Source organism: Oreochromis niloticus, linkage group LG14 (assembly GCF_001858045.2).
Source record: "Oreochromis niloticus isolate F11D_XX linkage group LG14, O_niloticus_UMD_NMBU, whole genome shotgun sequence".
NCBI classification, from domain to species: domain Eukaryota; kingdom Metazoa; phylum Chordata; class Actinopteri; order Cichliformes; family Cichlidae; genus Oreochromis; species Oreochromis niloticus.
Genome location: NC_031979.2, coordinates 25,377,115 through 25,397,776, shown reverse-complemented (window position 1 = coordinate 25,397,776; position 20,662 = coordinate 25,377,115). Strand labels below are relative to the sequence as shown.

Genomic DNA, 20,662 nt, shown 5'->3' with positions numbered 1-20,662 from the left:
GGTCCCCCCGCATAAACATACTAATATAATGTTTGCTGTCAAGTGCCAGGAGAATTGCCCGGATTTATACATCCCATACTCCGCGCTCAAACTCAAACGCTCAGCAGTCCTTGCTGTCCAGGATATATACATTCTCATAATTGAAGAGTGTCCCCTGGCCTGTAGGCGTAAATAGACTGCAGAGTCCTGGCCTGACGAGTTAGCTCTTCTGTGTTGTGCCATCCGCTTCGCCAGAGGTTGTTTGGTTTCCCCGATGTATAAATCCTGGCAATCCTCCTCGCACTTAACAGCGTTACTCTGTTTGTGTCGGGGGACCCGATCCTTGGGGTGGACCAATTTTTGGCGCAGCGTGTTTTGGGGTTCAAAAGCCACAGAGACGTGGTGTTTAGAAAAAATGCGTCTCAACTGTTCCGATACTCCTCATACATACGGGATCACTATAGGTTTTCGCTTGGTCAGCGGTTGTCCTTCTCCCCTGGATCGGCTGGAGCTTTCTTTAGGCACCTTCCCACCTTTAACAAAAGTCCAGCTGGGGTAACCACATTTACTCAGGGCCTTCTTGATGTGATGTTCTTCTGCTTCCCTGGCCGCTGTGTCTGTGCGGATGGTGTTGGCTCTATGTTGTAGCGTCCTGATGACACCCAATTTATGCTCCAGTGGATGATGAGAGTCAAACCTTAAATACTGATCCGTATGCGTAGGTTTCCGGTACACATCAGCTTTTAGATGTCCCCCATTACTGATGGAAATCTCACAGTCTAAGAAGGAGATTTACTTACCTGGATGATTGAGAATGCACCAAGAAGTCTGTGGCCTTATGACACCAAGGTAGCGATGCCATTGGGACATGAAATGGATAATTTTTGTGGCATGGGACGGAATGGTGCACATCATTGTATTTCTGCTTCAGGATTAGTAAAAAGGAACTTGAGACTTCAATAGGTTTGCAGACTATCACTGATACTACCAGAATTACAGGACTGGAAGCTGTGCCGTAGCAGGGACTGCTAACGTTTTAGTGTGGGGAATGTCATGGGGTGCAATTGACACGTTTTAACTATGCATGTGTTGTTTTGCATGTGTTGCCGTGCTTCGCGTTTTTTCTTTCTCTTTCAGTGTTTTTTATCCTTACAGTGATTGCATGTTCTTACTGTGTATATTTGTTGACGTGCCCGGGAGAGACTTTGCCCACTTCTAATCACTAATTGGACACACCTGGGAGGGCACAGAGATGAATAAGAGGCCCTGGCAGCGCAGAGAGAGGGGAGAAATGGAGTGGTAGCTGGTGGCAAGCCGTTGTTGCTGGCACAGAAGCCCTGGAAAAGGCAGCCTGAAAGCAGAGAGGACGGAGGACATTCTGCGAGAGGTGAGCTCGACCGGTGGCGGTGGCAGGTTGTGGAAGGCCCAGCATGCTTGGGCTGAGACAGAGATGAGTGGAACTGGAGGATATCTTGCCGGCACATAGACCTGAGGAGAGGGAGACACACAATCAGGTGAAGAACAGAGAGGTGACGGTCGGACGCCTGGTTTGGGAGATGAGAGACCTGGTATGCACTTGAACCTAAGGCAACGGCAGGCGGAGTTCGGAGCTCTGCCCTTGCATTGTAAGTCTTACCCAGCAATTGATTAAAAGGCGCTCGGAGTATTTTAAGAAGAGTGACTGCTACTTTCCTCCTGTCCCCCAGTGGCTGCCAGAGAGGAGTGGTGGAGATCGGGCGTCAGGAGGACGCCGCCGGCTTCACAATTTTAATGGACTATTTTTGGGACTTTTATACAACTTTGTATAGCATTTTTTACTTTTAGTGTTTTAGCGGACTATATCAATATTTTATTTGACTCTTTTATTTTATTTTAATAATTGTTGTCCCTGGCCAGGGTATTTTACTGTGTTTTGGTGTGTGCAATAAATCATATTCTTAAGAACCTTTTTTTTTTTTGGCTCTGCCACTGCTCCTCCCATTTGGAAGGGTCCTTCTTAAAGCAAAAACCTGATAACCCCATTTTTTACATTGGCTTGGTTTTATCTGTTTAAAGATTTTTTTTTTTTGTTAATATGACCAAGTGGTCAGAGGGTCTAAATAGATCTAATAAAATGACAACGCTACCTAGAGGAATTTCACCCCCAGGAAATATAAAATCTTTTAAGAGCAAATAAAACGGGTCGCACAGGTTCAAAGATGCACACCAAGGCAGGCTGGCTCAAATATTAATACAGTTTTGTTTATAATTATAGAAATAAAATAAAGAATAAAACAGTAAGAAAATTGAATGTAGCGTTGTTGTTGACAGCGTCTTAATTACAATAAAACAATCATTGAACTAGGACTTACCAGCAGCCATGGACCCAAAAGAAAATCACACAGAGAAATCACTACAGCCTGCACCCAGTACCACACAAAAAAGGAAAGTATGAAAATGACCCACCACCTACGGTCCCAGGGCCACTGGTGAGTCCTCCGTTCACTATAAAAAAAAATAAAAGCACAGGACAACCGGTTAAAAGGGTAAAAGAACACTGAGCCTCACACTCACTATATATCATTAAAAAAAATAAAATAAACTTCAATCTTTAATAAAACAAATCACACACCCACAAACACATGCACACAGCGCAGACTGGAGGACTTGCACTTCGCGAGTCAAACAGCAGCTCGTGTTGGTTATAATTGTCCAGCTTCAATCGCAGTCCGGTACAGCTCCCCAGAAACTGGAACTAGCACAACACCCGAGCAGAGCATCACTCTAGCTCGACCACAGAGGCGTGAGTGCAAGTAACAGGACAGAATTAGCTGAGTAAAACCAGGTGAACCAAGAAAAGGTAGGCCCAATTAAAAACAGCAGCTCCAACCAGGAGGAGCCCTAAAACAGCAGCTGGGCAGGCGTTTCGATCCTCCAATTGATGCTACACAGATCGCCACTGAGAGGTTATGGCAGCAATCAAATCCTAAGAAAAAGATAAATGTAACCGTAGCCTTGTTTAATTGGGAGTAATAGTAAATATAATTTACCCCAGGACCGGAGATGCTATACTGCGCTGCTGATAATAATCGGAGCACCTCTCTCCGTGGTGGCTGGAGTAGAAAGGAATAGAAATGGCTACGCTACAAACGGGGCCGCAAAAGTATTACTATTAACCCAAAAGCCACGAGGGAATCAGAGGACAAGCGAGAGCCTACCTGTAGCTGTCATACAACCTGATTAATTTGCTGGATTAATTCAAAGGAGTGTGCCAGCATTTACTGCTGCGTTTTACCAGAAGCACGGGAGGAATGAACCAGAAGGAGACCAGCTTACCCTTATACTGAAAGGCGCCACTCTGCAATCAATGTACAGGTGGGTTCCCCATTAATCCAGTCACCTAAAGACCAGCGCGAGCGCATGAGCGATAACAGGGCATTAGAGCAAGCAAGGGCGAGTGAGAGAGAGAGAGAGAGAGACGAGTAGCCCATCCGGCTACATTAAGGACTAAGGAGGCTCTTCTAGATGTTTTCTCCCAAAGTTTAATCTGGCCTTTATGGTTTTGCTGTCCTTCCTTTGGCCAAGCTAAAAACACCTCACTTTAACAAATTTCTCTTTGGATCTCATTTTGGGAGTTTGAGTACAGTGTTTTTAAATGACAATTCATTGCTTGGAATTATCTGTAGATCTTTTACAGCGTTTAACATAACTATTTAACATGTCAGCAATTTTCTAAGTAAATGTGTTTCTAAAGCCATCACTTGACCAAGCTGTATTAGCCAATTATAGGCCAATCTCCAAACTTCATTTTATCTGAAAATTTCTTAAAACAGTAGTTGTAAAACAGCTAACTGATCATCTGCAGAGGAATGGCTTATTTGAAAAGTTTCAGTCAGCTTTCAGAGCTCATCACAGTATAGAAGTAGCTTTAATGACGGTCACAAACTATCTTCTTATGGCTTCTAACCGTGGACTCATCTCTGTGGTTGTCCTGCCAGACCTCAGTGCTGTGTTTGATACTGTTGACCATAACATTATATAACAATGATGAGAGTATAGTGTAGGCATTAAAGGTACGGCATTGCAGGAGTTTGAATCATAGCTATCTAATAGACTACAATTTGTAAATGAAGAGTCCTCTTCACTAGGGATGGGTATCGAAAACCGGTTCTTGTTGAGAACCGGTTCCCACTGTTTCAATTCCTTGGAATCGTTTGCCATTTTTGCAAACGATTCCCTTATCGATTCCAGTCGCCCCGAATGACGTCACCACGTTGCTGAGCGTCGGAGCGTACCTGGCAGGAAACACGGCGCCTAAGCGGCTCAAACGCTTAAAAGTTTGTTTATACTTTACGAGAACGGATGACAACAGGGCAACTTGCAATACTTGCAAAGTAGATATTTCATTAAGGGAGGAAACACTACAAATATGCAAAAGCATTTGCTCACAAAACACGCGATGAACTTAAATGAATGTCTTTAATTCCGCTCCGGACTCGTGAATCTCAACCCAGCAGCAGCAGCGGTAACGTTTGCACGTCCTCTCCCATTAATGCGGCAGGTAAATAATCAACTAACAGTGCATATTATGTTAGCGCGATTTGCTTTATTACAAAACCTGCCATTGTGCATTTAGGTGACCATGATGAGACAGACAGACAGAGTCTGGCTGGCGCTCGCTGGCAGTTGTCGCTGCAGTCTACCGGTAGCGTCTCTTTTCAGGCCCGAATGTCACCGAGCAGTGACTAGTTTGTGGTCAAAACCTTGCAGCCATTTGCCACAGCAGATGGTAAGTGAATGTGTTTAATTGTAGGCAGGGACATTACTGGATATTCTTGTGTAATTGCTACAGAATAATTTATGTTATACTTTGTTATTGCTACAGAAGAATATTTATTTTATTATTTTACGTTTACAATTTTCCCTGGGGACCCTGTGACACCCCATTGAAGAGCCGTAGGCTGTGGATCTCTTAAGATCTCACTGTTGGGTTTGTAAGGCCATGTTACTCCTAAATTTCTATCTTGTTGAAAGAGAAGATATAAAACAGTTCTAAGCTAATCGACCTTAGTGTTCTCCTTTTTAAAAACAAGAATTGATAAGAGAATCGATAAAGAATCGAATTGTTAAACAGAATCGAAAATGGAATCGGAATCGTTAAAATCTTATCAATACCCATCCCTACTCTTCACACACTAGGGTTAATTATGGAGTTCCCAAGGTTTCCTTGCTAGGACTTTATATAATTGAAGGAAAGATCAATGGAAAGATGTATAGAAACACGATCCATCCGCCAGGATGATGAAGATAAAATGAGGGTGGACATTTCAGCAAGACAATGATCCCAAACACCCAGCAAAGAAAACTTTAAGAAAACGAAAATGGTCCATGAATGGCCCAGTCAATTACCTGACCTGAATCCAACTTAAAATTTATGGAAAGACCTACAGCTCAGAGTTTATGTAAAGGGGCCATGGATCCTCCAGGATTTGAAGAATTTTTGGTTTTTGTGGAAGAATAGGCCAAAATCACACTTGATGAATGCATACGACAGGAGACATCTTGAAGCTGTCCCCAACAAAGGCTTTTTATACAAAGTATTAAATATGTTTCAGTACGTTTATTCAGTTATTTTTCCCTATCATTTCTCATTATTACACATAATTTGATCCATTGACATCTATGCATCTTTGCATGTGTGGATTGGATGGGTTAGAATGTCATGTCAATACCACCTTTAGAAATCGATTTACTTACAAAATTGGTGACTTTTTATCTGCTATATCTGCTTAATTTGTTATGGAATAGTCAATGAACAGACCTCACATGGATACAAAATGGTTTATCATTTCATTGTTCAATTACATATTAGTGACTTAAAACAGGGGGCTGTGTGTATAAATGGGTGTAACTGTTAATACAATATTATGCAATTTCTTGTTTGATTAAACCTGTGAAATAAAGATGAAAGTGTGCACTTCCTTCAGGAGGACTAAAGACTGCCAGAAGCCTTCAAAATAGCCTGTTGTGAGCAACTCTAGGATGTTTTTAACTAACCTGTTACAAAAAAAAACATCAATCAGTCAATCCATGAGTCCAATCAGCGTTTGTGGTGGTAGCTAACCGACACAGCCCGCCATTGTGCAGCTCAGTTAGTGTTTGCCAGAGAACAGCAGAACTGCCACGCCTATGAGTGGACCATTTTCTCAAAGACGTGCAACTGGATACTTGCCCTGGTGCAATTATACTGCCTGTAACATTATCCATCATGACTGATTTGGCTATGGGTCAGTGATGAGATGATTTGTGGAGGAATACCCTTGGAAAGTTTTAAATATGTTCCAAGGATATGTCTTGGAAGATTTTGAAAGAATCAAAATAAAATCCTCCGACCCACTGTCTGGTGGAGTGTGCCCTGGGTTGATCCAGTTCCTGGATCCAGTTCAATGTTCCCTTAAATTTTTGAGCAGCTTATATGAATTTAAGATAAACACGAAGAATTCATATGCAAAAGCCTCTTAACCTCACCTCTCTGAGATAAGAGATTGAATCATTACTTGTTATTAATCTCTGGCTCTCTTCCACAGCAAATCTTTTGTCCTGTCTTCCTCCCTTCACCCCCAGACGACTGCCCCTCCCTAAGCCTGTTTCTGCTGGAGGTAGATTTCTTCCCATTAAAAGGCAGCTTTCCCTTCCCACTGTTTCCAAAGTGCTTGCTCATAGGAGGTCATATGATTGTTGGGTTTTTCTCTGTATGTATTCATGTAGGGCCTACCTTACAATATAAAGCACCTTTAGGTGACTGTTGTTGTGATTTAGTGCTATATAAATAAAACTGAATTGAATCTCCACTAAATTCTGCACTGAGGCTCTTCCAAATAACTGTTGGGAGAAACCTCTACACATCCTGTCACCTAGTGAAAAAAAACCCTCCACTATCTTCACAGTACCATCAATCAGAATACGCAACACAAATCAGGCGAGATTCAAAAAGGTCAAGCAAGAAAACCAGAAAGAAAATTGCTGCTATGACATGTATAAATGCGTAACAGTGAAAGCCTTATGTCTTGATTGCTTATAATCCAAAAATTATTGCTCAAAAATAAAATATTCTTGTATTTAAAACTTGTTAAAACTCTAACAATCTTGCATAAAATTAATTTATGTGAAAAATGGATTAAAGCTTCTTTGTACCAACTATTTCTGTTGTTGATATTTTCAAATTCACATGCATGGTTATGAAGTATAAGAGTATTATAAACCCTGGTCAATATATTTTGAATACGAATCAGATTTTGAAAGGCAAGAAATACAAGAATGAGCAATATGGGTCTTGTTTATATATTCATGATCTAATAATTTAAATGTATTTATTTTCATGGATGTATTTTAATTTATGTGGAAACATTTTTACAATTCAGCGCCACGACCCATTATAGCCTTTCTTGTGTTGATCTCTGGTCTCATCAGGATTATGTAACATTTGGGACCAAACAGTGTGATCAAGAGACCAAAGCTTGAGGCCAGGATGGCAAATGCCTCCACTGCATCTGCATAATTTCCCGGTGAGCTTATATAAACAAGAACAAAGGCCACCCACACAGCGCAGAAGATCAGCATGCTGAATGTGATTAGTTTGGCCTCATTAAAACTATCAGGGAGATTCCTTACCAGGAACGCAATTAGAAAACTGATGGCAGCCAACATGCCAATATAGCCTAATAACACTGCAAAACCCACAGTGGACCCAACTGTACACTCATAAACAATCTTATCATTTTGGTATTGGGTGTTTTTATGTGGAGCTGGGGAAGCAGAAACAAGCCAGGCAGTGCAAATGGCTGCTTGAATAGATGTAAGGCACAGAACTGTTCCTCTCTGCTGCACAGGACCAAACCATTTCAGACTGGTTCCCCCTCCTGGCTTGGAGGCTTTGAACACAGCCAGAACAACCATGGTTTTTACCAGGATGCATGAGACACAAAGCACAAAGCTGATGCCAAATGCTGCATGCCTGAGTTGGCATGTCCACAGCCTGGGTCGTCCAATAAACAGTAGTGAACACAGGAAACATAACTTGAGTGACAACAATAGCTGGAAGCTAAGTTCTGAATTGTTGGCACGTACTATGGGTGTTCTGCGATGATACATAAAGATCCATAGAACAACAGCACATATAAATGTGCCCAGTAAGGAGGTTGCTGTCAAACAAATACCCAGAGGCTCATGGTAGGAGAGAAACTCTGTGTTCTTAGGAACACAGTGGTCACGTTGGGGGTTTGACCAAAAATCCTCTGGACAACTGGTGCACTCCAGAGAGTCTGATTAAAGGGAGAAAGATGAAGAAAGGGGAGGATGGTAAAATGCATATTATATGTAATATGAATTAAATTAAATATGCAATGTTGAAAGATAAACACTTACTGCTTATATTACTGACTTTTCCCTCAGAACAAGGGATGCAGTCAAAACAGCATTTGGGTTCCCCCTTCTTTCTAACCATGTGGGTACCAGGAGGACAGCTTTCACTACATACTGATCGAGGAGGCTGTTAGACAAAATATAAATAAATGTTCCCTGCTACAATTCTATGTAATATAAATGTCATAAAAGGTAACTGTCAAATAAAAACATATCTAACCTTGTTGGATTTAAAGTTCCAGAAGATTTTGTCTTCAGCAAGTATGAGTTCTTCACCTTTGAAAGCTGACCTCTTAACCTCACCAACATTATGAACTTTAGTGCTTCCATCAGGGAGCCACAACCAGTTCATCACATCGTAAATTGGCACAACATCACCATTTTCATCAAATGACACTTGATCACCAAATGGAGTGGTGAAGTTTACCCTTTCCAAGTAATAAAGAAGCTGTTAAAAAGTAATATATAAGAAATAAATTTCACAGTGCAGGCAGTGGCACCCACTATCCAATAACCAAATTAAATCTAACACTCATTATGCCTGTACATATAAATGCATTAAAATCTAGTTCTAAATTAAACAAGAACATCTCTAATTGTGCCATATATATGCATACTAGTAAAGGTGCTCTAATATAAATATATTAAACACTACTTTTGCTCAATATGAAAAATCCATTTAGCTCTCTTCAGCTCATTTCATCTTATTTAATTGTTTTTTTATCCAACAGGGTAAGATGAAGATGAAGTATAAATTAATATCGCACCTGCCATGGCTCCAGTGATTGCAAAGTGCCACAGCTATGCCCACTGAAAGACCCTCTTCCTTGCTTGCATCGCAGCATGTCATCAAGGGAATATGCCAGAGCATAAACAGCTTTGTACACATTGTACTCAGGCCGGAGGTTGGAAATGTCCAAGATCTCAGTGTTCACATTTTCTAGATCTTCCTGTCCAGTGCATAGTGCACCTCCACCTTCCACCCAGCCTGCTGGAGCTGGTGCAAATCTGCACTGAAATGTGAGTTCCCAAAACTCATTCACCTTAAATATATGATTGAAATATATTATTAATAGCTGTGTTTGTGTGTGTGTGATTTTTTTTTAAATAATGACAACATAAAATTTTTGCAGCTAACACAGTAAAGTTTTGAACTCTCACCATTGTCTTTCCATAGCTATTATTCTCAAGTAGATCAGGGCGTATTTGTAATAAGAATTCCCTGAGCCCTGGTATTTCTCCTCGACGAATAGCAATGCCCAGTGTACCACCCAGGTATGGCATGAGCTGAGGTGTTTGAAGCACAGCAGCTGTTGCTGTCCAGCCTTCACTGGCCAACCACTGTAGGCCTGTTACATTCTGCCTTTCTATCTTTGCATTTTATTTTATCAGATGTAAAAAGCAGTAATGTAAATACCAACGACTGACATCATCTTGACATTGAAGTACTTGCTTGACTTAAAATGAATTCTATATGATTATTTTTTTTTACTCATTCAAATAAAGATGTAATACATGTATTAACCAGTTTAGAGAAATAAATTCTTTTAAAACTGCACCTCTTCCATAAGGTTTATCATGTGAGTCTCATACACAAAGGCAATGACGACATGAGCTGTGGATTTTTTCATCACATCCACAATCCTCCTGAGTTCATCTGTGTCTTTGTCCCAGGGTAAAACCTCAATGTAGGCAAGGCAACCTTCTCCAGACACACTCAGCTCAGATTGTAAGGATCTGGCTGCATGAAGTCCATAATCATCGTCAGTGATGAGCAGGCCTGCCCAAGTCCAGCCGAAATGTTTTAGGATCTGAATCATAGCACGTACCTAAGTGAATACAGATTAAAACATCAGTGCTGTTCATCAGCTTCTTTTGACTTTTTATATTTGTCCTGATTGATTTTTAACCTGGAAAGCATCACTTGGGATTGTCCTAAAGAAGGATGGATACTTTTGATGGTCACTCAAACAGGAACATGTGGCAAAATAACTCACCTGTGAAAAAGAGACAATATGTTGTACATTATTTTTTACATTAAATTTACAATTAAGTTAATATAAACTAAAATAACATTCTATGGTTAAACTGAAAACTTACCATGGGTACTCTGTACAAACCTAAGACGCTGGAGATGGCAATAGAACGTGTAGAGGAAGAATCACCCACAATCCCTACAACTGGAGGATTTCCAACACATGTATTGTGTAATATAATTTGTTCCTCTTGACCACTGGCTAATGACAATGCTCCACGGAATCCAATTCCAAGTTCAGCACAGTTGTCATAAAGAGTGTATCCCACAGTCACATTAGGTAGCAAGCTGGAGTTTTTGTTGATTTCATCAATAGCAAAAGCCATGGTTTGTGCCAGCCTAAATCCTTGTACGTAGAAACTAACAAAAAACATTTTGATTTAAAAAAATACATCAGGATACTTAGAAAACAGCTTTATTAATCAACAAAGTATAATTACTTATAGTAATATACTAATATAATTACTTAATATTTATATTACCATTAGGTTTGTCCTGTTTCTCTCTTTTTTTCTGTTGTTTCCCTGTCCTACTTACCTATGGCAAGTAGGTTGTTTCGGCTGTGAGGTAAATAACAGGTCAGAAACGCTTGAGAAAAAGTGGACTGGAAACAGTCCGCCCAGGATGACATCTCCACTCTTTTGCATTCTGTTTAGATGAAATTGCTCCTGTAGTTGGCACGAGGAGGGAAACAGAGAAGAGGGTATAGTATGAGAAAAATAGGAATACAGCACAATGAACAAGAGCAAATTGCTTTGTAAAAATGAGCTCATGACAGCTTTCAGATTTTCCGATCCTAGACATCTCATTTTATTGCTTTGCCATTCCCTTTTATTGACATGCTGTGTTGATGAATTTTGCATACCACCCATCTGGGAAAAAGAAGGTAAAAGGGCGGGGCCTAAAATAGATTTGATCAGAGATTGGTTTTGTATCGAGGCAGACTTAGGTAACGCTGTGAGTGTATTAGTTTTGTTTACTTTGTTCCTTTTTAATGTTATTTTATTTTTAAACAGTTATAAAGGAAGCATGATTTTCTTGTGGTTCAACCAAACTACAAGTTTCACACTGAGAGATATATCAAATTATTATCAAATTATAATTCATGTACAGCAAAATTCATGGTAAATGTCTCAAAAGGCAATGATAAAAAAAAAATCCAAGTTCAAAGTTTGGGTTTTCTTTGAAAAAACTATCAGTATTTTTTTGTGTTTTATCAATATTATTATTTTGAATGCTAGACTAAGTGGACTGGTACCGGTCTCATTTCCTGAGCCTTTCTGGTGGATAACGGGGACAGGTGGGTAGTGGTGAGTGCTCCTTAGGTTGCAGAGCAGGAGGCCAATAAAGAAAGTAGATGGTTGGCATTGACACAATACAGATGGCTGATTGCAGAGCCTCAGGAGGCTGAGGTGAAGTCGAAGGTAAGTAATAAGGAAGGGGAGCTGGTAATTGAGTTTAGTTTCCTAAAAATAACCGAATAGGTGAAGCAGTAAAGCAGACCCTTTCTGGAGACCACCTTCAGTGCTCCCTGGTGCACACAAGGAAGACACGGTGATCACCAGTGAAAGCCAAATCTATGAACTTACATATGTTGCAAAATGTGAGAGCTTGTGGAATAAAAAGTGAAAATGTGTAGAAATAATTTGTCCCTGAGTGATGGTGCTGTGGTTCAGAGTGGGGGCTCAGAAGTGAACTAACGTTCCACTTTTACTGCCAACAGTTAAACAAACTGAGTGAGAAGATACTGCTAGGATGTGAAATAAATGCCTGTCAAATATCCCAGCTAATGCTTATGTCAAGGCAGTAAACTGATTTATGTATTTATGCTGCGGCTCCCTGTGCACTGTGGTTGTAAATGCACCATGGTGGACGGAGGACAGCGGGGAATGAGACCTCTTTGTCTGATTGGCTGACCTCCACTTCTGTTCCCTCAGTTCCCTCCGTCCACAACCCCCCATGCCCTTACCCCCTACCAGCCACAAGTGCAAGTTTTGCAACACATTCCTCACAAGAAGTGCACAATATGAAAATCTGTGACTTGAGAGGGTGGACTTAAGCACTTCTATTCACTGATATGAAAGAAGGTTGGTACCACTTACAACCAGAGTTGTGGTTGTCAGTAGTAAAAAATAAATAAATATGTGTAAAACTTTGCAGGTTAATATCAATATACACATTTGTGAATGTTCGTCTATAACTGTAAATTTTAAAAAAGTGTGTGAAAAAATTATATGTGTCAATTTTAAGTTCAAATTGTTTCTACACATTCTCACTTTTTATTCTACAAGCTCTCACATTTTGCAACATATTTACCTTCATACAAATCCTTCTTGTGGCCAGGTCCTTGGTCAGAGGCAGCAAGTAGGCGTGGTTATTTTTGTTTTCCCTCGGCTTGCTTCCTGTACATTGGGATTTTGATCAGTGGATGAGAGGGTGGTTTTCGCTGCATCTTCATGTCTGGGAATGGGTTCTAACTGTCGTTTGTGCTTATGTGCAAAACAATAGTTCCGAGTAATCAGCCTTCTTGGAGTTGCTGGGTGAGGTGCTCAAGGGTGCTCCATTTGGTGACTCTGCAATCCTACTGGGAGATTTCAATGCTCACATGGGTAATGACAGTGAGAGCTGAAGGGGCATGATAAGAATGAATGGTTTGCCTGATTTGATCCCAAGTGGTGTTCTGTTATTGGACTTCTGTACAAATCACAGTTTGTTGATAATGAACACTATGTTCGAACATAAGAATGTGAATAAGTGTATGTGGTACCAGGATAACCTAGGGTACAGGTCAATGATCGATTTTGTAATGGGAAATTCTGGAAACTTGGGTGAAGAGAGGAGCTGAGCTGTCAACTGATCACCACCTGGCAGTGAGTTGGTTCAGGTAGGGGGTAGGATGCTGGACAGACCTTGTACACCCAAATGTATAGTGATTGTGTGCTGGAAGCACATGGCAAAGGCAGTGGTCTGGGAGCTCTTCAATGCCCACCTCCAGCAGAATTCAGTAACATTCCAAGGGAGGCTGGGAACATTGAGTGTGAATGCACCATGTTTCAGACCTCCATTGCTGAGGCTGCTGCAAGGAGCTGTGGCTGCAATGTAGTTGCTGACTGTCATGGTGGTAATCCCTGAACCAGACGGTGGACACCAGTGGTGAAGGGCACCATCAAGCTTCGGGAGCAGCTGATGGTACTGTCAGGTGTGAATGTGGCACAGGTGGTAGCTGAAGCAAAAACTCAGATGTTGGAGGAGTTTGGTTAAACCATTTAAAAAAGATTTTCAGTCTGACCTGAAGTGATTCTGGCAAAGTGTCAAGTGATTCAGAAGGGTAAAGTGGTGCTCTTCTTACATGGTGTATAGTGGGAGTAGGATGGTGCTAATTTCAGTTGAGGATTTGTCAGGTGGTGGGCGTTTGCCCAACCAGTATAAATGTATTTTGTGGGATGCATTTGCCTTTTCCAAATGCATCCCTCTGAGTGTGGTATAGTATCATTTATTGCTACCATCCATTCGATCCCTGTAGAACCGTTGCAGGAGCTTGGTCTGCATTGTGAGCAATAAGTCATACTCATTCCTAGTGTGTGCTGGACTCCACCAGGGCTGTCCTTCGTCACTGATTCTCTTCATAGATTTTATGGACAGAATTTATAGACATAGCTAGGTGGCAGAATGGTTCCACTTTGGTGGCCTGAGAGTCTCTGAGAAGTGGAAAAGTTTGAGTACGTCAGGGTCTTGTTCAAGAGTGAGGAGCGAGGGAAGCAGGAGATTTAAAGGTGGAGTGGGCTATGGCTGCTCTCTTGCTCAGTTGCAAGAGAGCTGCAGCTGAGCAAGAGAGCTGAGCAAGACAGTAAAGCTTTTGGCTTACTTGTCAATTCATCTCCCTACCCCCACCTAGCTCTCGGTAGTGACTGAAGATTGCAGATACAAGCAGCAGAAATGAGCTTTCTCCAAAGCATGGCTGGCCTCTACCTTAGCAATAGAGTGAGGAGACCAACCAACTGACAGAGGCTCAGAGTAGAGCTGCTACTTCTCAACATTAAAAGGAGCCAGTTGAGGTGGTTCAGGAATCTGGCAAGGATGCTTCCTGGCTGCCTTTTGGATGAGATATTTTGGGCATGTCCTACCAGAAGGAGGCAGACGCAAGACATGTTGGAGAGATCACATTACTTGACTGGCTGGGAACACCTCGATGTTTACCCGGATAAGCTGCAGGAGGTGGCTGGGAAGAGGAAGGTCCGGGCAACCTTGCTTAGGCTTCTATCCATGTGATCTATCCAATGATAATTGGAAGAAAATTGATGGATGGATGAATTGATTATACATCTTGTTCTCAAATATATCTACAGGGTATATCAGTAAAGACTTTCAACTGTAATACGATTTTATTCATAAAAATCCAGTTTTTGATTCAACCGTTCTGTTTAATTTGTGAGTAGTTTATATTTATTCAAGATGAACATGAAGACTTAATATGCAGACACCTCTAAACCTCACGTCTGTGAAAAATTAGATAATGATGTTACGTGAAAACACTGTGTACGATAAAAAAATGCTTTTGCTTCAAACCCCATGAAAGTCCATGCTTAACATTTTCCAAAATCCTATATGTTGACAGAAGATTCTAAGTATCTCATCCTTGTGTCTGAAACAGCCACTATATTTACAGTACCATCATTCAGAATATGAGAAATCATGTGTGATTAAAAACAGGTTAGTCCCATTTATCAGTTCATTCACACTGTTGCAATTTTTGACAACTTCATGCACTAATTCTTAGCATAACCTACATAACATGACAATAGTACACTATTTTAAGCATTATTTATTTTTGTTTATGGATTTTTTTGTACAAATTTTATATTTTATCTATGAATGTGGTTTGACAATGTGGTTATTCCTGATGAGTTTGTTTAGTTTCATTTTGATATATGCTTTCATTATCTTTGCATGAACATTGTGCTTTTTTCCAACAAATATCCCCAGTAGAAAGCAAGACTGAAAAAAAGAGAGAGAAAAACGCTGCCACAATTTATCTAAATGTCGAATGCTGAATGCCCATTGTTTCAATTGCAATGATCAGAAATTCAAATATTATTGCTAACACCCACCCCCCCAAAGAAAAAAGAGAAAAACATGTTTCTACTGCACCCTATTCAATGTATCCAAACGACTGGAGTCTCTCTCCTTTCTAATTTACTTTAAAGCTGCTTTCCTAGTCTATGTGGAAAAATACTTAAGATCCACTGCCACGACCCATTATAGCCTTTTTTGTGTTCAATTCTGGTCTCATTATTATTATGTAACATTTGGGTCCAAACAGTGTGATCAAGAGTCCAAAGCTTGAGGCCAGAATAGCAAACACCTCCACTGCATCTGCATAATTTCCAGGTGAGCTGATATAAACGGGAACAAAGGCCACCCACACAGCACAGAAGATCAGCATACTGAATGTGATGAGCTTGGCCTCATTAAAACTATCAGGGAGATTCCTTGCCAGGAATGCAATTAGAAAACTGAGGAAAGCCAGAATGCCAATATAACCTAATAACACTGAAAAACCAACAGTGGACCCAAATGCACACTCATAAACAATCTTATCATTTTGGTATTGGGTGTTTTTATGTGGAGTTGGAGAGGAAGAAACAAGCCAGGTAGTGCAGATGGCTGCCTGAATAGATGTAAGGCACAGAACTGTTCCTCTCTGCTGCGTAACACCAAACCATTTCAGACTGGTTCCCCCTCCTGGTTTGGAGGCTTTGAACACAGCCAGAACAACCATGGTTTTTACCAGGATGCATGAGACACAAAGCACAAAGCTGATGCCAAATGCTGCATGCCTGAGTTGGCATGTCCACAGCCTGGGTCGTCCAATGAACAGCAGTGAACAAAGAAAGCACAACTTGAGTGACAGCAATACCTGGAAACTAAGTTCTGAATTGCTGGCATGTATTATAGGTGTTCTGTGATGGTAGATAAAGATCCCTAGAACAACAGCACATATACATGTGCCCAGCAGTGAGGTTGCTGTCAGACAAATACCCAGAGGCTCATGGTAGGACAGAAACTCTGTCTTCTTGGGAACACAGTAGTCACGCTCGGGGTTTGACCAAAAATCCTCTGGACAACTGGTGCACTCCAAGGAATCTGGTGAAAAGGGAGAAAGATGACGAAAGGGGAAGACAATTAAATGCATACTATATTTAATGGAAATGAAATTCAATATATTATGCTGACAAAACTGAAAAAACACTTACTGCCTTTATTAGTGATTTTCCCCTCAGAACAAGGGATGCAGTCAAAACAACATTTGGGTTCCCCCTTCCTTCTTACCATGTGGGTACCAGGAGGACAGCTCTCACTACATACTGATTGAACTGGCTATTGGACAAAATTAAATATTACCTAGCAGAATGACATTCACTGTAAATGTTACAAAAGGTAAAGTCTGAAAAGCCATGTATAACCTTTTTGGAATTAAAGTTCCAGAAGATTTTGTCTTCATCAAGTATGATTTCTTCACCTCTGAAAGCTGACCTCTTAACCTCACCAACATTATGAACTTTAGTGCTTCCATCAGGGAGCCACAACCAGTTCATCACATCATAAATTGGCACAACATCACCATTTTGATCAAATGACACTTGATCACCAAATGGAGTGGTGAAGTTTACCCTTTCCAAGTAATAAACAAGCTGTTAAAAAGTAATACATAAGAAATAAATTTCACAGTGCAGGCAGTGGCACCCACTATCCAATAACCAAATTAAATCTAACACTCATTATACCTGTACATATAAATGCATTAAAATCTAGTTCTAAATTAAACAGAGACATCTCTACTTGCTCCAGATATATCCATACTAGTTAATGTGCTCTAATATAAATATATTAAACACTACTTTTGCTCAATATGAAAAATCCATTTAGCTCTATTCAGCTCATTTCATCTTATTTAATTGTTTTTTTTCATACAGGGTAAATTTTGTTCTGAAAGTAATTATAGAACAAATGATGTACTCAGATTAAGATGAAATATAAATTAATATCACACCTGCCATGGCTCCAGTGATTGCAATGTGCCACAGCTATGCCCACTGAAAGACCCTCTTCCTTGCTTGCATCGCAGCATGTCATCAAGGGAATATGCCAGAGCATAAACAGCTTTGTACACATTGTACTCAGGCCGGAGGTTGGAAATGTCCAAGAACTCAGTGTTCACATTTTCTAGATCTTCCTTTCCAGTGCATAGTGCACCTCCACCTTCCACCCAGCCTGCTGGAGCTGGTGCAAATCTGCACTGAAATGTGAATTCCCAAAACTGATTCACCTGAAACATGTTATTGGAAAATGCTTTGTTTTCATATTGACAACATAAAATTTTTGCAGCTAACACAGTAAAGTTTTGAACTCTCACCATGCTATTTCCATAGTTATCATTGTGATGTAGGTCAGGACGTATTTGTAATAGGAAATCCCTGAGCCCTGGTATTTCTCCTCGGCGAATAGCAATGCCCAGTGTACCACCCAGGTATGGCATGAACTTAGGTGTTTGGAGCACAGCAGCAGTTGCTGTCCAGCCTTCACTGGCCAACCACTGTAGACCTGTTACATTCTGCTTGGCTACCTGTGCATTATATTTTACCAAATGTAAAAAGTGATCATTTAACAACTACTCTGGTAACATTTAGATGTTACTGAAGAATTTCCTCATGTTAAAATTTATTTTATATCATTTGTGTTCTGTATTCATTTAAATAAAAATGTAATACATCTCCTACACAGTGTAGAGATGCAGATTTTTATACCAAGAAACAATCAAATTCTTTTAAAACTGCACCTCTTCCATAAGGTTTATCATGTGACTCTCATGTACAAAGGCAATGACCACACGAGCTGTTGATTTTTTCATCACATCCACAATCCTCCTGAGTTCATCAGTGTCTTTGTCCCAGGGTAAAACCTCAATGTAGGCAAGGCAACCTTCTCCAGACACACTCAGCTCAGATTGTAAGGATCTGGCTGCATGAAGTCCATAATCATCGTCAGTGATGAGCAGGCCTGCCCAAGTCCAGCCGAAATGTTTTAGGATCTGAATCATAGCACGTACCTAAGTGAATACAGATTAAAACATCAGTGCTGTTCATCAGCTTCTTTTGACTTTTTATATTTGTCCTGATTGATTTTTAACCTGGAAAGCATCACTTGGGATTGTCCTAAAGAAGGATGGATACTTTTGATGGTCACTCAAACAGGAACATGTGGCAAAATAACTCACCTGTGAAAAAGAGACAATATGTTGTACATTATTTTTTACATTAAATTTACAATTAAGTTAATATAAACTAAAATAACATTCTATGGTTAAACTGAAAACTTACCATGGGTACTCTGTACAAACCTAAGATGCTGGAGATGGCAATAGAACGTGTAGAGGAAGAATCACCCACAATCCCTACAACTGGAGGATTTCCAACACATGTGTTGTGTAATATAATTTGTTCCTCTTGACCACTGGCTGATGATAATGCTCCACGGAATCCAATTCCAAGTTCAACGCAATTATCATAAAGAGTGTATCCCACAGTCACATTAGGTAGCAAGCTGGAGTTTTTGTTGATCTCATCAATAGCAAAAGCCATGGTTTGTGCCAGCCTAAAACCTTATACATAGAAACTAACAAAAAACATTTTTACTTGAAAAATACATCAGGATAGTTAGAAAACATGCTGCAAAGATAGGCATTCAAATAATTAAGGAAACTGAATAACAATAATTAAAGGGATATTTTAATGAAAAAATAATCAAGATTAAGCTTCATTCAATATCCATTTTTTCTTAGCTTTGCTAATCAACAAAGTATAATAACTTTAGATATGACAGTTACATTTATATTAGCATTAGGTTTGTCCCATTTCTCTCTTTTTTCTGTTGTTTCCCTGCCATATTTACCCATGGCAAGAAGGTTGTTGTGGCTGTGAGGTAAAAGACAGGTCAGGAACACTTGAGAAAAAGTGGACTGGAAACAGTCCACCCAGGTTGACATCTCCACTCTCCTGCATTCTGTTTAGATGAAATTGCCCCTGTAGCTGACACGAGGAGGGAAACAGAGAAGAAGACATAGCATAAGAAAAGTAGGAATACAGCAAAATGAACAAGAAGAAATTGCTTTGTAAAAATGAGCTCATGACAGCTTTCAGATTTTCTGACCCTAGTCATTTCATTTGATTGCTTTGCCATTCCCTTTTATTGACATGCTGTGTTGATGATTCTTGCACACCACCCTTCAGCAAAAACAAGGAGAAAGGGCAGGGCCTAAAATACATCTCATTAGATATTGCGTTTTTTATCCAGGCATATTAAGGTAACACTGCGAGTATATAACTTATCAAGATGACCTCAAACTCACAAAAAACAACATATTTTTGTCTATCTTTTCATTTTGGTTGAGTATTATTGTATTTTTCAACAGTTATAACAGAATAATGAATATTCTTGTGTTTTTCTTCAGTCTCAATAGGCAATGTTAACAAAAAATCCAGCACACAGACTTAAGACACACGGGCTTGACACAGCAATAGGGATAAACAAGCAGAGAGGCAAAGATGAGACACAAGGAGAGGAACAAGGGAAGCAGGTAAGGAAGATGAAGCACAGTGACACAACTAAGACACAAAGGGGACAAACATGGAGACAAGACACGCGGAGGGCGAGAGACATAAACCTGGAGACAAACACGGATGAAAAATTTGTGCTGTAAAAGAGACACTCTAATTTCAACAAAGGGTACATGCCCACCCAATAAGTATCCAACCCGCATCCCTTATTTATTTATTTCTTTAGTTAGTTACAGGGAGTGCAGAATTATTAGGCAAATGAGTATTTTGTCCACATCATCCTCTTCATGCATGTTGTCTTACTCCAAGCTGTATAGGCTCGAAAGCCCACTACCAATTAACCATATTAGGTGATGTGCATCTCTGTAATGAGAAGGGGTGTGGTCTAATGACATCAACACCCTATATCAGGTGTGCATAATTATTAGGCAACTTCCTTTCCTTTGGCAAAATGGGTCAAAAGAAGGACTTGACAGGCTCAGAAAAGTCAAAAATAGTGAGATATCTTGCAGAGGGATGCAGCAGTCTTAAAATTGCAAAGCTTCTGAAGCGTGATCATCGAACAATCAAGCGTTTCATTCAAAATAGTCAACAGGGTCGCAAGAAGCGTGTGGAAAAACCAAGGCGCAAAATA

General features: G+C 40.2%; 1 protein-coding gene, 1 long non-coding RNA gene and 1 pseudogene across 2 annotated transcripts; 1 reads left to right on the top strand and 2 right to left on the bottom strand.

Moving 5' to 3' along the window:
* Positions 1-742: 742 nt before the first annotated feature.
* LOC109194620 (uncharacterized) lies at positions 743-6,618 on the top strand. Its single transcript, XR_002056419.2, has 3 exons — positions 743-1,604; positions 1,686-3,333; positions 6,546-6,618. It is a non-coding gene; the product is annotated as an uncharacterized LOC109194620 (long non-coding RNA).
* Positions 6,619-7,368: 750 nt separating this feature from the next.
* Positions 7,369-11,076, bottom strand: LOC109204977 (extracellular calcium-sensing receptor-like). The gene is made up of 9 exons (XM_019367244.1): positions 10,952-11,076; positions 10,480-10,774; positions 10,290-10,376; positions 9,939-10,208; positions 9,541-9,750; positions 9,147-9,422; positions 8,600-8,827; positions 8,383-8,506; positions 7,369-8,279 (listed from the first exon to the last, which is right to left on the bottom strand). Exons 1-9 carry the CDS (start codon positions 11,059-11,061, stop codon positions 7,369-7,371), a joined length of 2,511 nt encoding a protein of 836 aa, XP_019222789.1. The 5' UTR covers positions 11,062-11,076.
* Positions 11,077-15,527: 4,451 nt separating this feature from the next.
* LOC100707746 (extracellular calcium-sensing receptor-like) lies at positions 15,528-19,539 on the bottom strand (annotated as a pseudogene).
* Positions 19,540-20,662: the final 1,123 nt, after the last annotated feature.